The following is a 12,853-nucleotide window of genomic DNA, read 5'->3' on the forward strand; positions in this document are numbered from 1 at the left end:
ATCAATGCTTCTGTGGCACTTCAGAGTACAGAGGGTATGTGAGTGCGTCTATGTGAGTGTGTGTGTGTGTGTGTGTGTGTGTGAGGGAAGGACTTGTGATGCCAGTCTTTCAGAGTGGGAGTAAAGGGAGCCTGGGCGCTCCGCCCTGCGTATGTCCTGTTCTGTACGGGGCACTAGTGACGCAGTCCTTGTTCTGAGAAGAGGCAACGCTTTGTGACATTGAGACTATTGTCATGCAGGGCAGAGGATGAGGGAGAGAGGGGGCAGGGTGCTATGGTGATGAAACAGGCAAGACTGAAGGAGAGCCTTTGTGTTGGTTCACAAGGTTTCGTCTCTGCACTCATTGCCACAGACCAGACAGACATACAGGTCCCAGGGACAGATGTAACTAGCCTACATGAGGCAGGCAGCACATGCAGTATATTGCGCCACAATGTGGACAACCCAAACACACTACTAACACAATCAGAGTCTGGGCAGTGTTTTTGCTGGAGGTGGGCGGACACACGCACACGATCCACAGTAGGTTGTGTATACTGTGAAAGTCAGGCCTAGTGGGACAGTGGATGTGTTTTAACAGCTGGGAGAAGGGGCACAGGGGTTATAGGAAGTGTAGGAGAGAGGGCGAAAGGGGGGAGACGGAGAGAGAGACAACACAAGTGCAAAGGCAGTGTATGCAGTCATCACAGGCTGGACGCAGCAGTAACTGCAATGCAGATGAAGTCTGTCTGCCATCTCCTTCACCTCTCGGTCTGAATAAATTGCCAACATACACTTTTTGAGGATTCTAATACAACCCATATTAGCCCTGTTAACTGCACTTCTACAGAGTGAGTGAGATAATAAAGATTATGGTTGTGTGGCTAGGCCTGCATGCAAGCAGTCCTGATTTAGGGACACCGGGAGACAGAGGGACAGAACATGTGCAGTCGGAGCTCTGATAAATTACAAGGTGAGAGTTCTAATATCCCAGGCTTCTGAGAACGCTCCAAGAGCCGGACAAATATAGTCCCTACCACAATGACGTAAGGCAGGAAAACCGGGCTCTATCTATCTGTGTGTGTGTGTGTGTGTGTGAGACGACCGCATTGCCTTTCAGCATTGGCTTATGGTTGCTTCCAATATAAGCGGCACCACATTTTCTGCTGATACAATTCTTTCCGCAGCCATCTAAACCAAACGTCTCTGCTGACTCAGTGCCCATTCATTCACAACATGGTTTTCGGCCAGGAGTTCTTCTCTTACCTGTTGGGAGCCCTTGATGGAGTGTCCCCTCCATTTTCATGAATGGCATCGCCGTTCTGCTGGACTTCTGAAAGGGAGGCGAAGGCACTGTTATCCTAAACAATATTCTACAACTAAACAAACACGCATACATACTATAAATAAAGCCAAAGATATGATGACAAGCCACACGCATACTAAAACAGACAGCCAGACACACACAGCGGTACTCACTGGTAGAGGTGGCAGTGTTGCCGTTGAGCAGTTGTTCCTGGTTGACGGTCAGACCGTCTAGGAACACAGTCAGCTCTCCCGTAGCAACCACAGCCCCCTTATTGTCCAGCACCAGCTTCAACACCTCCTTCACGTTCTCCACTGAGGGAGGGAGGGGAGACATAACATGGCAGAGACAGGATGGAAGAGAAAACAGCTATTAGTAACACTCATTAGTGAGAAAATGTCTGATACTTTCAAGTAGGGCCCCAAATACTGTAACAGCATTCTTTCTAAACCATTTACTGTGGAATACTGTGCCCAACAGCAGAAAGGCATACTGCAGCTCATCCTGAAGAGTAAGAACAAATTCTTTGAGGAAATAATATCAGAGCTGATATCCTGTTCAGCTTGTTGCCTATTGACATTGTTCTTGTCAAGGTTAGAACATAAAAAGTCGTGAGGAATAAGAGATGAGGCGGGCTGCCAACTACGTACATTTCCTGTCATGCTGCTCCAAGGCCTGGAGGAGGTCCAGAGTGGCTTTCCCCAGCAGAGCATCAGCCTTCAGGGTGTGGTGACTCCACACCTTAAAGTCCACCTGCGTGTGTGGCCTGACATTTCTGCAACACAGCGGTCACACATCAACTATACCGCATGCACACGCGAGCGCGCACACACACACAGAAAGTGACCTGGACACCTGTTAGGCTACACAACAGTGTTCATTTCTTATAAAGCCGTAATGTGCGTCCAAGCCAATTTCCCCCCTGGGAGCAAACATGTTTTTCTTATCGTATCTTACACCAACTAACTGGTGGTTTCTTTATCCAATTCTTCTGCTATAGAAACAAAACTACCAGCACTATTACAGCACATTCAGTGCTGATATGCTTTTCAGGATGCACAGCATACATTAGTCACAATATCACCATGACTCAATGCAATGACTGTAGGGCCTGTTACCCCACTGACTTTACGTCGCTCCACTGAAGTCAATGGGCAGACAACCTGGTTTTTGTCTTCCATCCAACCATTTCATGCAGATTAATTACCCGACACAAAAAAAGTCACAACTAGGATTAAGGAAACGGGGACTGCCGGAACAATTTTATAAAATGTCGACAGACAATTTAATCATTCGGGATTTTTTTGTGTCTAAAATTAGTTATTCATTATTTTTATGTGCACTACGTCAACATACTTTAATCCCAATAAATCAGTTTGATGGAAACATGTCTGGTGGGAAAATGTGCATGTTTTATCCAGATTTTTGAATATTCGCTTGAAAACCTGTTACCAATTGGATGAATACCTAGCTACAGACAGCCAGCCAGATAGGAAGGATCTTGTGACTTCTAGCAAGGTGTCACAACCTGGGGTGATATGCAGCATTTGATAATAATGGTAATTCATGTTTTTCAGCCATCCTTAGAAGGGCTCCCTCATCAATCTGAACATGTCTGCGTTCGTCTGGGCACAGCCACTGACAGCGCTCTAATCCAATCAGCTCTATACACAGGACACGCTTTAACAGGGAGAGGTCTCAGCGGTCTGTCTGTGGCATACACAACATCTGAAGGGAAGGGAGACTCAGGAGTCCATCTTGTCGTTACCCTGTTAAGACTTCAAAGAGTTGTGTTTAGGCATTGATTTTAAATCGCACCTCCATGCTATGATACAATGACTATCGCATTGGCCATTTCCCTTGACAATTACAATTTCTTGAGCCTTTGATCACACTCCCTCTTCCAGACTTCCCTCTCTGCAGATCAGACCGGTTAGTATTCCTCACACAGGCACGGGTCCCCTCCCCCTCAGAGACCGAGGGCTGCCTCTGACTGCAGAATAAAGAACTACCCTGGTCTATAGAAACACAGGCAACCTAGAGAGAGTGCAAGAATGAGAGCTAAGAAAACAGAGACGACCAGAAAGCGTACAGAGGCAGATGCCGGAAGTAAACAAAAAAAAAGACAAAGGTAGTAAACACATCCAGATTGTGCCCCAAATGGCATCCCCTGACCTAGTCGTTTAGGTCAAAAGTAGTGCACTATATAGGGAATAGTGCCATTTGGGACATATCTTCAGTAAATCCTTCTATAAGCCGTTTGATAAATGGAAAAGCTGATAGCTAACCAAGTGTGTGTTTAACCCCAATGCAAATGGTGGCCCTCTCAGAAAATACAGTGCAATATACCAGCAGTGTTTTGCACTAGTGTCAGCTGTCTACAGACTCACTTTCAGCCAGGTACTTTTTCCACTTAAAGTACCTATTGATAGAGCAGGCGATGAAGAGAAACACTCCTGGTTTAACAGTCTGCCCCACCACTTGGTACATGGGTGTGTGTTGTGTGCGCTGGGGTTGGTTGCGTCGGAATTTCTTTACATGGAGTGTGGCAACGAGTCAAAATCCACTTAGCCTATTGTTTTCTGGCACATTAATTTATTCATTTTCCTGTGCACGGTCCGATATTACCGGCACAGGGGGCCAGTGGATCACGTCAGTCACTGGCACGACAGAGCAATTAACTTTTCAGCACATTTTTTCCATTCCAGTTCAACATTTACCTGCTCTGTCACAGACTACCATTGGAGACCTCGCGTCTACCATTGAGCAATAGGATTGGCCGTTCATTCAAGCACCACCACGTTCTGTCCCACGAGTCACAACTTCGAGCAGTACATCAGTTGATAGTTTCACACAGCACATGCGAGCTGTCCTGAGCAAAAAGTAGCACCCAGCAATCTACTCACTAGGCTTATTTATTTTAGGGAAAGGGATTTGCAAAACCAAACCTTCAATAGTGAACATACTAGCAATACGTAAATTTTTTGCGAGCCATGACGAGACGTAAAAGGAATTCGAATGTTGAAAGAACGCCTGGATACAGCCGTTAGCCGTGGTATATTGGCCATATACCACACCCCCAACATGCTATTATAAAACTGGTTACTAACGTAATAAAACAGTAAAAGGTTTGTCATACCCGTGGTATACAGTCCGATATACCCCAGGTTTTAGCCAATGAGCATTCAGAGCTCAAACCCGGTTTATAAAATTGTAAATAAATCCCTTTCCTGCATAATAATCTAATAAAGTGTTATTGGTCACATACACATATTTAGCAGATGTTATTGTGGGTGTAGCGAAATGCTTGTGTTCCAAGCTCCAACAGTGCAGTAATATCTAACAATTCACACATATCTAAAAGTAAAAGAATGGAATTAAGAAATATAAAAGTATTAGATTGAGCAATGTCGGAGTGGCATTGACTAAAATACAGTAGAATAGAATACAGTATATACATATGAGATGAGTAAAGCAGTATGTAAACATTATTAAAGTGCCTAGTGTTCCATTAAAGTGGCCAGTGATTCCAAGTCTATGTATATAGGGCAGCAGCCTATAAGGTGCAGGGTTGAGTAACCGGGTGGAAGCCGGCTAGTGATGGCTATGTAACAGTCTGATGGTCTTGAGATAGAAGCTGTTTTTCCAGTCTCTCTGTCCCAGCTTTGATGCACCTGTACTGACCTCGCTTTCTGGATGATAGTGGGGTGAGCAGGCCGTGGCTCAAGTGGTTGAGGTCCTTGATCTTCTTTTTGGCCTTCCTGTGACATCAGGTGCTGTAGGTGTCCTGGACGGCGGGATGTTTGCCCCCAGTGATGCATTGGAAAGAACCGAACCACCCTCTGGAGGGCGGTGCAGTTGCCATACCAGGCGGTGATACATCCTGACAGGATGCGCTCAATTGTACATCTGTAAAACTGAGGGTTTTAGGGGCCAAGACAAATTTCTTCAGCCTCCTGAGGTTCTTCACAACACTGTCTGTTTGGGTAGACCATTTCAGTTCGTCAGTGATGTGTACGCCGAGGAACTTGAAGCTTTCAACTTCCCCCTGAGGCCCCGTTGATGTGCATGAGGGTGTGCTCCCTCTGCTGTTCCCTGACGTTGAGTGAGAGGTTATTTTCCTGGCACAACACTCCCAGGGTCCTCACCTCCTTCCTGTAGGCCATCTCGTCATTGTTGGTAATCAGGCCTACTACTGTTGTGACGTCTGCAAACTTGATAAACTACAGATGAATCCAACAGGAGAATTTGAGTGATGAGTTGGACAGAGGATCTCAATCTCTGCGGAATATATACATGGACCAGTTTTATAAAAAAAATATAAAAAAAATAAATAAAAAGTATGCTATTTTCTGGCAATTGTTTCGTTACTATGTGCCAGATATTAAGACGACAAACCATTGTAAAACGGCCCATTGTGAGATTATAGAAATTACAAGTCAGAGCACAACAGTATGAGTACTCCCTCTTAGACAAGGTGACTTTAAATCAATATGTTCGCCTGTATTTACCCCAACAAATGAAATGCTAATTAGCTGCTAAGGTGGCTATCATAAAGAAATACAAATGCAATGAGGATCTGGACGAGACTACCGAATCAAGGCAAAGGTAAGAATCTTTGGATTGGCCTCCCGAGTGGCGCAGTGGTCTAAAGCACTGCACCGCTAGTTGTGCCACTAGAGATCCTGGTTTCGAGTCAGGATCTGTCGTAGCCGGCCGCGACCGGGAGACCCATGGGGCGGAGCACAATTGGCCCAGCGTCGTCCGGGTTAGGGGAGGGTTTGGCCGGCAAGGATGTCCTTGTCCCATCGCGCTCTAGCGATTCCTGTGGCGGGCCGGGCGCAATGCACTCTGAAACGGTCACCAGGTGTACAGTGTTTCCTCTGACACATTGGTGGCTGGCTTCTGGGTTAAGCGGGCATTGTGTCAAGAAGCAGTGCAGCTTGGTTGGGTTGTGTTTTGGAGACCGCATGGCTCTCGACCTTCGCCTCTCCCGAGTCTGTACGGGAGTTGCAGCGATGAGACAAATTGGGGAGAAAAAGAGGTAAAAAGTTTTATTTTAAACAATTAAAAACATCTGATTAACTATCAAATGTTAGCTAAATGTAGTAATTAATAAATTGGCAAAATGTATTTACATTTACATGTTAGCAAAGGTGCCAGCTAGAGATGTGCAGGAGCTTGCAGGAAATTGTAGTCTTGCGTGGTCTACTTTGACACCAATTAGCATTTTCGAATCAGAGTAGAGACAAAAATATTGATAAAAGTCAACTATGTAAATCTCTCGGACAAGTTATCAAAACATCCCGCCAGGGTAATCCTACACAAAACACAACCCTTGTTTTAAGTGTTTTTAAAATCCCCTACAGGAAAAATGAATGTAACTATTTCCGTGTTTGACCGCTCTGTTTTATGACATCTCCACTGTGGGGCTCTATTGTCATAGGCTAGAGCAGGGTTTCCCAAACTCGGTCCTCAGTACCCCAAGGGGTTCACGTTTTGGTTTTTGTCTTAACACTACAAAGCGGATTTCAAATTAAGACAAAACACTAAAACGTGCACACCTTGGGGTCCTGATGACAGAGCTTGGGAAATGCTGGAATACAGACTAAAATGACTGCAATTCAACTTTGCCATGGTTTTCTTAGCTAGACGCAGGTAGCCTATTGCCCCTGATAGACCTACATCTAATTTCAGATTGCCTACATGTCGCGTAGGCTAAACGATTTAGCAGCTTGCTTAGTTCAAATTGACAAACTAATTCATTCAACATGAATAGTGAGGCGATTTCTAAGTAAGAAGTGATTGTGTTGCCCAATATCCTGCTGGAATAGGCTACAGAGGATGGGGTTGTAATTACAAATCACTGAATCAAATAATATGAACTGAATGGCTGTTGACAAACATAGTGTTTCTTGTTCTGTAGCCTATTCTGACTGACTTAACATCAATCTCATTTAATTAACTAAACATGTCCATTAATATGCATAATATAGTTATAGGCTATTTATTAAATCTGTTTAGCAGCTCCAGTTAGGCTACACAAGTGGCACAAGTTGATTTGCGATGACTCCAGTGATATTGCCATTTTAACATATTTATCAAATGGTAGGCTACAATGGCATATCATTTAATAGGATACTTGGATGGCCAACAGATGAAAATGTATTATTGGCCACATTTAAATGGCATTTTCCACTGAGGAATCCCCCCCCCCATAACATTTTCCCTATAACAGGAGCACGCAAAGGAGTTCTGAGCACGTGTAAAACACGTCGCTTGATGTGGCTTTCCATGAGCAAAGTAGACATTAAAGTACCATTTGAACCACCTCCAAGCGACTTTTTCTAATGTGCTCTAGTGCACCACTAGTAGTTTCAGTACAATGTCACCGTTATTTCTTGATGCGCATCAGTTCCAGCGTGTTAATATGTTTCATGGAAAAAGGGTTGGAAAGTAATTGTCTCCATAATGACATTGTACAACTGGTAAAAAGTCCTGTCTGCTCCGTCTCCTCTCACGTGACTCAGCCAAAAGTGGACTCAGCTGCCGACTGCAGCACTCTCAACAAACACTCCTGCACTCACTACCTGATCGTGAAATATAGATTTTTAAAGAGAAATGCCATGGCCACGTTCACCGTGCAACTTAGAAGTAGGCCAAAAACCTGCAACCAATACATTTTCACCCACAACATTGTTTACAAAAAGTTGCCCAATTTTGCGGGAAAATCAAGTACATGGCAACCTTGCCTAGCATTCCTCTTGTCTAGCCGACTATAGCAATGTCAATATCTCTTTTTGGAACGTCTGTCTTACAGGGGCAGCGTCCTATTCTCAAATCACATACTAATTTAGAAACAAAAATGAACGCAATTAATACAACAAAGAATAGAGTAATGACTTGCAATGTTAAAGTATACATACACTACCAAAAGTATGTGGGCACCTGCTCGTCGAACATCTCAATCCAAAATCATGGGCATTAATATGGAGTTGGTCCCCCATTTGCTGCTATAACAGCCTCCACTCTTCTGGGAAGGCTTTCCACTGGATGTTGGAACATTGTGCCTGAATGGAAGCAAGTCCCCCCAGCAATCGCATTAGTGAGGTTGGGCACCAGTCAAGTTCTTCCACACCGATCTCGACAAACCATTTCTGGACGTACCTCGCTTTGTGGACGGGGGCATTGTCATGCTGAAACAGGAAAGGGCCTAGCCCCAAACTGTTGCCACAAAGTTGGAAGCACAGAATTGTCTAGAATGTCATCGTATGATGTAGCGTTACAATTTCCCTTCACTGGAATTAAGGGGCCTAGCCCAAACCAGCCCCAGACCATTACTCCTCCTACACCAAACTTTACAGTTGGCACTATGTATTCGGGCAGGTAGCGTTCTCCTGGTATCCGCCAAACCCATATTCGGCCGTCGGACTGCCAGATGGTGAAGCGTGATTCATCACTCCAGAGAAGTCCAATGGCGGCAAGCTTACACCACTCCAGCCGACGCTTGGCATTGTGCATGGTGATCTTACCTTGTGCTGTTATTGTGAAGTGGAAACGTCAAGGAGCAACAATGGCTCAGCCGCAAAGTGGTAGGTCACACAAGCTCACAGAACGGCACCGCCGAGTGCTGAAGCACTTAATAATCTGCCCTCGGTTGCAACACTCACTACCAAGTTTCAAACTGCCTCTGGAAGAAATGTCAGCAAAATAAATGTTCGTGAAGCTCCCAACGAACAGTTCTTGTGCTGACGTTTAAACCAGAGGCAGTTTGAAACTTGGTAATGAGTGATGCAACCGAGGGCGGATGATTTTTACGCACTACGCACTTCAGCGGTGCTGTTTTGTGAGCTTGTGTGGCCATCGTTGCTCCTAGACATTGCCACTTCACAATAACAGCACTTACAATTGACCGGGATAGCTCTAGCAGGGGAGAAATTTGACAAACTGACTTGTTGGAAAGGTAGGATACTAAGACTGTGCCATGTTGAAAGTTACTGAGCTCAGTAAGGCCATTCTACTGCCAATGTTTGTACATGGAGACTGCATGACTGTGTGCTCAATTATATACACGTCAGCAACGTGTGTGGCTGAAATAGCCGAATTTGAAGGGGTGTCCACCCACACACACACTTAAAAAAATAGAAAAAAATTACCTACAGGGGTCCTAAAATTCTATATCAAATAGCTAAATGATCCATGGTACGACCATCTTAAAACAATTCCATATGTTAGCAGAGCGAAAGCATACAAACCTATAGGCCCTGCATGACCCCAATGCATTTAAGAACTACACCATGCCAGGGCCAGCAAAAATTCTGTTCGGACCAGTAGATTTTTGGCCAAATGGCTCGACCGGGCCACGTTGGACCATGGTGTGTTTCATAGGCGGCCACGGAGTGGTGGCGCATAGGCTGACTGTGCTTTGATTGACGAACAGCAAGCTGGACATTTTTCTTTTTTTAAGGTGTCGAAATGACTGAATAAAGTCCCTCATAAATCCTTACCATTCATAAATCATACAACGTAGTTATATCTCCATGGTATCAATTCAGGACAAGTAAACTAAAGATCCCGTTGGTATTTTTGATATATAGTCCATAAGGACTTGCAAGACATTAAAGTGAGTGACTCGTCAGTAGCCTATCGAATTGCATCGTTAAGAGAGCTTTGCATTTGGCTCCTTACCTGCTGTTAAATTAAGCCAGGAGACTATTACAGTATGCTTTAAAGGCCCTTTGCAATCAATTATTTTTGTCCTGTGTTTCATATACCGTACAACAGCTGATGAAACCAACACTTAAAGGTATCAGTGTTATTTCCTGACAGTTGCTGGTTGAAAATACGATCTAGCATTAGAATGTACCAGAGGCCACCATAATAGAGCTGGTTTTAGAACCAGTCGACTATGACTTGCAGGCCACAGCTGAGCTTCAGACAGCTAGCTACTCCTATAACATGTAGCATACACAAAAACAAACCAAACAAACAGAGCCCTGGAGGTTGTCTGAGATAATTACCCCATCAAGGCAATTAGTGGCCTGGTTAATGAGTTTGAGGGAAAGTTTGATATGGCACCCTTTTGCCTTAGTGCACTACTTTTGAGCAGGCCCATAGGGCTCTGGTCAAAACTAGTGCACTATTCATACGGGATAAGGTGTCATTTGGAACACAGCCTGACATTTGGCTTTGACTCATTAAAGCCAGAGAACCATAAAAGCTGCTAGGTTACAGGCAGCTCTGCTAGAGTTGCAACTGAACAGATACAGAAGGGTCTTTTCAGCACAGTTCAAACCTCCGCACCAACAAGGGAAATAAAACAATAAAGCCAACAGGCTCTTTTTGGGAACAGAGTGTTCAGAGGAAAGCTACAGTATGTCTGCTTTGGTTTTTCAATCATCGTCATTTCCTTGTGCTGTAGGCCATCTGCCCAGATTGGATGACTAAGTATTAGAGATATTCAGACTTTTAGTTGTTAGTCAGCTCTCCCACAAGCCCACTATGTGTTCTAATGAATCCACACTGTTCCCATCTCAGCACCACCCCCAGATTCCCACAGATAAATAAGACCTTTGAGAAAACTAATCTTTGTGATTTACCATAAATGCTCAGGCATCTCATAAGTAACCTGGTTCCTGCAACAACAACAAAAAATAGTCTAGATTCCTTCTCCCTCTAGTCTTCCTATTCCAGTACAGAACAGGTTAGATTGAAGCACTACAGAAAACGATTCATACCGAATTAACACACCACCATTGGTCTAACTCTAAAAAGAGTGGGACTTGATTCAGAAAGGAATACAACGTTGCTCGAGCATACCAAACAGACCACAGTAAGTGATTAAGGTGGTGAGCGAATTAAAATGGGCTACTCATGACACACATTACGAACACACACACAGAAGGTAGGGTTCCTTACAGAGTGAGTCGCTCATCCCACTTGGGGTTGGAGGAGCTGTGGGACTTTGCCGTGCGGCGCGACTCCCCTTCCGCTGTCACCTCCACATAGATGGACGTCCCAAACAAGCTCTTCTTCCGCTTGAGTTTGGCACAGGCAACGACGGCATGTAGCTGCGACGTCGGTCCGTGGTTATAGCTACACTCCGTTCTGGAAGAGGCCGTGGCCATGTCATACACCGCAGTGGAAGCCTGAAGATACACAAAACAAAGGTGGTCAAAACGAGGAAAACCTTAAGAAAAGTCACCAGCAATCTAAAACGATGTGATATACAGTGCCTTCGGAAAGTATTCAGACCCCTTGACTTTATCCACTTTACGTTACAGGCTTATTCTAAAATGGATGAAATAAAACATTTCTCTTCAATCTACACACAATACCCCATAATGACAATGAGAAATAGGTTAAGACATTTTTGCAAAATTGAACATAACAGAATACCTTATTTACATAAGTATTCAAACCCTTTGCTATGAGACTCGAAATTGAGCTCAGGTACATCCTGTTTCCATTGATCATCCTTAAGATGTTTCTACAACTTGATTGGAGTCCACTTGTGGTAAACTCAATTGATTGGACATGATTTGGAATGGCACACACAGCTAGATAAGGTGCCACTGCATGTCAGAGCAAAAACCAAGCCATGAGGTCGAAGAACTTGTCCGTAGAGCTCCAAGACAGGATTGTGTCGAAGCACATATCTGGGGAAGTGTACCAAAAACAATTCAGCAGCATTGAAGGTCCCCGGGAACACAGCGGCCTCATCATTCTTAAATGGGAGAAGTTTGGAACCACCAAGACTCTTCCTAGAGCTGGCCGCCTGGCCAAACTAAGCAATCAGGGGATTAGGGCCTTGGTCAGGGAGGTGACCAAGAACCCAATGGTCACTGACAGATCTGTGAAAGTGGGAGAACCTTCCAGAAGGACAACCATCTCTGCATCATTCCACCAATCTGGCATTTACAGTAGTGGCCAGACGGAAGCCACATAACTCCAAGCGGGCTGTCTTCCGAAACAAGATTCTCTGGTCTGACGAAACCACGATTTAACGCTTCGGCCTGAATGTCAAGTCTGGAGGAAACCTGGCACCATCCCTATGGGTCACCGCATGGTGGTGGCAGCATCATGCTGTGGGGATGTTTTTCAGCAGCAGGGACTGGGAGACTGCTAAAGATCGAGGCAAAGATGAACAGAGCAAAGAGATCAGAGAGATCCTTGATGAAAACCGGCTCAGGACCTCAGACTGGGGCGGAGGTTCAGCTTCCAACAGGACAACGACCCTAAGCACATAGACAAGACAACGCAGGACTGGCTTCGGGACCAGTCTCTTAATGTCCTTGAGTGGCCCAGCCAGAGCCCGGACTCGAACATCTCTGGAGAGGCCTGAAAACAGCTTTGCAGTGACGGTCCCCATCCAACCTGACAGAGCGTGAGAGGATCTGCAGAGAAGAATTGGTGAAACGCCCCAAATACAGGTCTGCCAAGCTTGTAGCATCATACACAAGAAGACTTGAGGCTGTAATATCTGCCAAAGGTGCTTCAAAGTACTGAGTTAAGGGTCTGAATACTTATGTTTTATATTTAATACATAAAAAAAAAAGAAATGTGCCT

The 12,853-nt window shown here is 44.8% G+C and overlaps 1 protein-coding gene across 4 annotated transcripts in view; it reads right to left on the reverse strand.

Annotated features, from left to right (window-relative positions):
- Positions 1–12,853, reverse strand: part of LOC139583722 (NEDD4-like E3 ubiquitin-protein ligase WWP1) — a 55,682-nt gene that overhangs the window by 25,118 nt on the left and 17,711 nt on the right. For all 4 annotated transcript variants that reach the window (XM_071415107.1, XM_071415106.1, XM_071415108.1 and 1 more), the window contains exons 3-6: positions 11,204–11,433; positions 1,936–2,060; positions 1,459–1,599; positions 1,246–1,312 (exon numbers count right to left, since the gene is read on the reverse strand). In XM_071415107.1, the coding sequence (XP_071271208.1) occupies positions 1,246–1,312; positions 1,459–1,599; positions 1,936–2,060; positions 11,204–11,412 (542 nt within the window). In that variant the 5' untranslated portion in view covers positions 11,413–11,433. The remainder of the gene's footprint in view (positions 1–1,245; positions 1,313–1,458; positions 1,600–1,935; positions 2,061–11,203; positions 11,434–12,853) is intronic.

The sequence above is a fragment of the Salvelinus alpinus genome, chromosome 8, assembly GCF_045679555.1.
Source record: "Salvelinus alpinus chromosome 8, SLU_Salpinus.1, whole genome shotgun sequence".
In the NCBI taxonomy this organism is placed as follows: domain Eukaryota; kingdom Metazoa; phylum Chordata; class Actinopteri; order Salmoniformes; family Salmonidae; genus Salvelinus; species Salvelinus alpinus.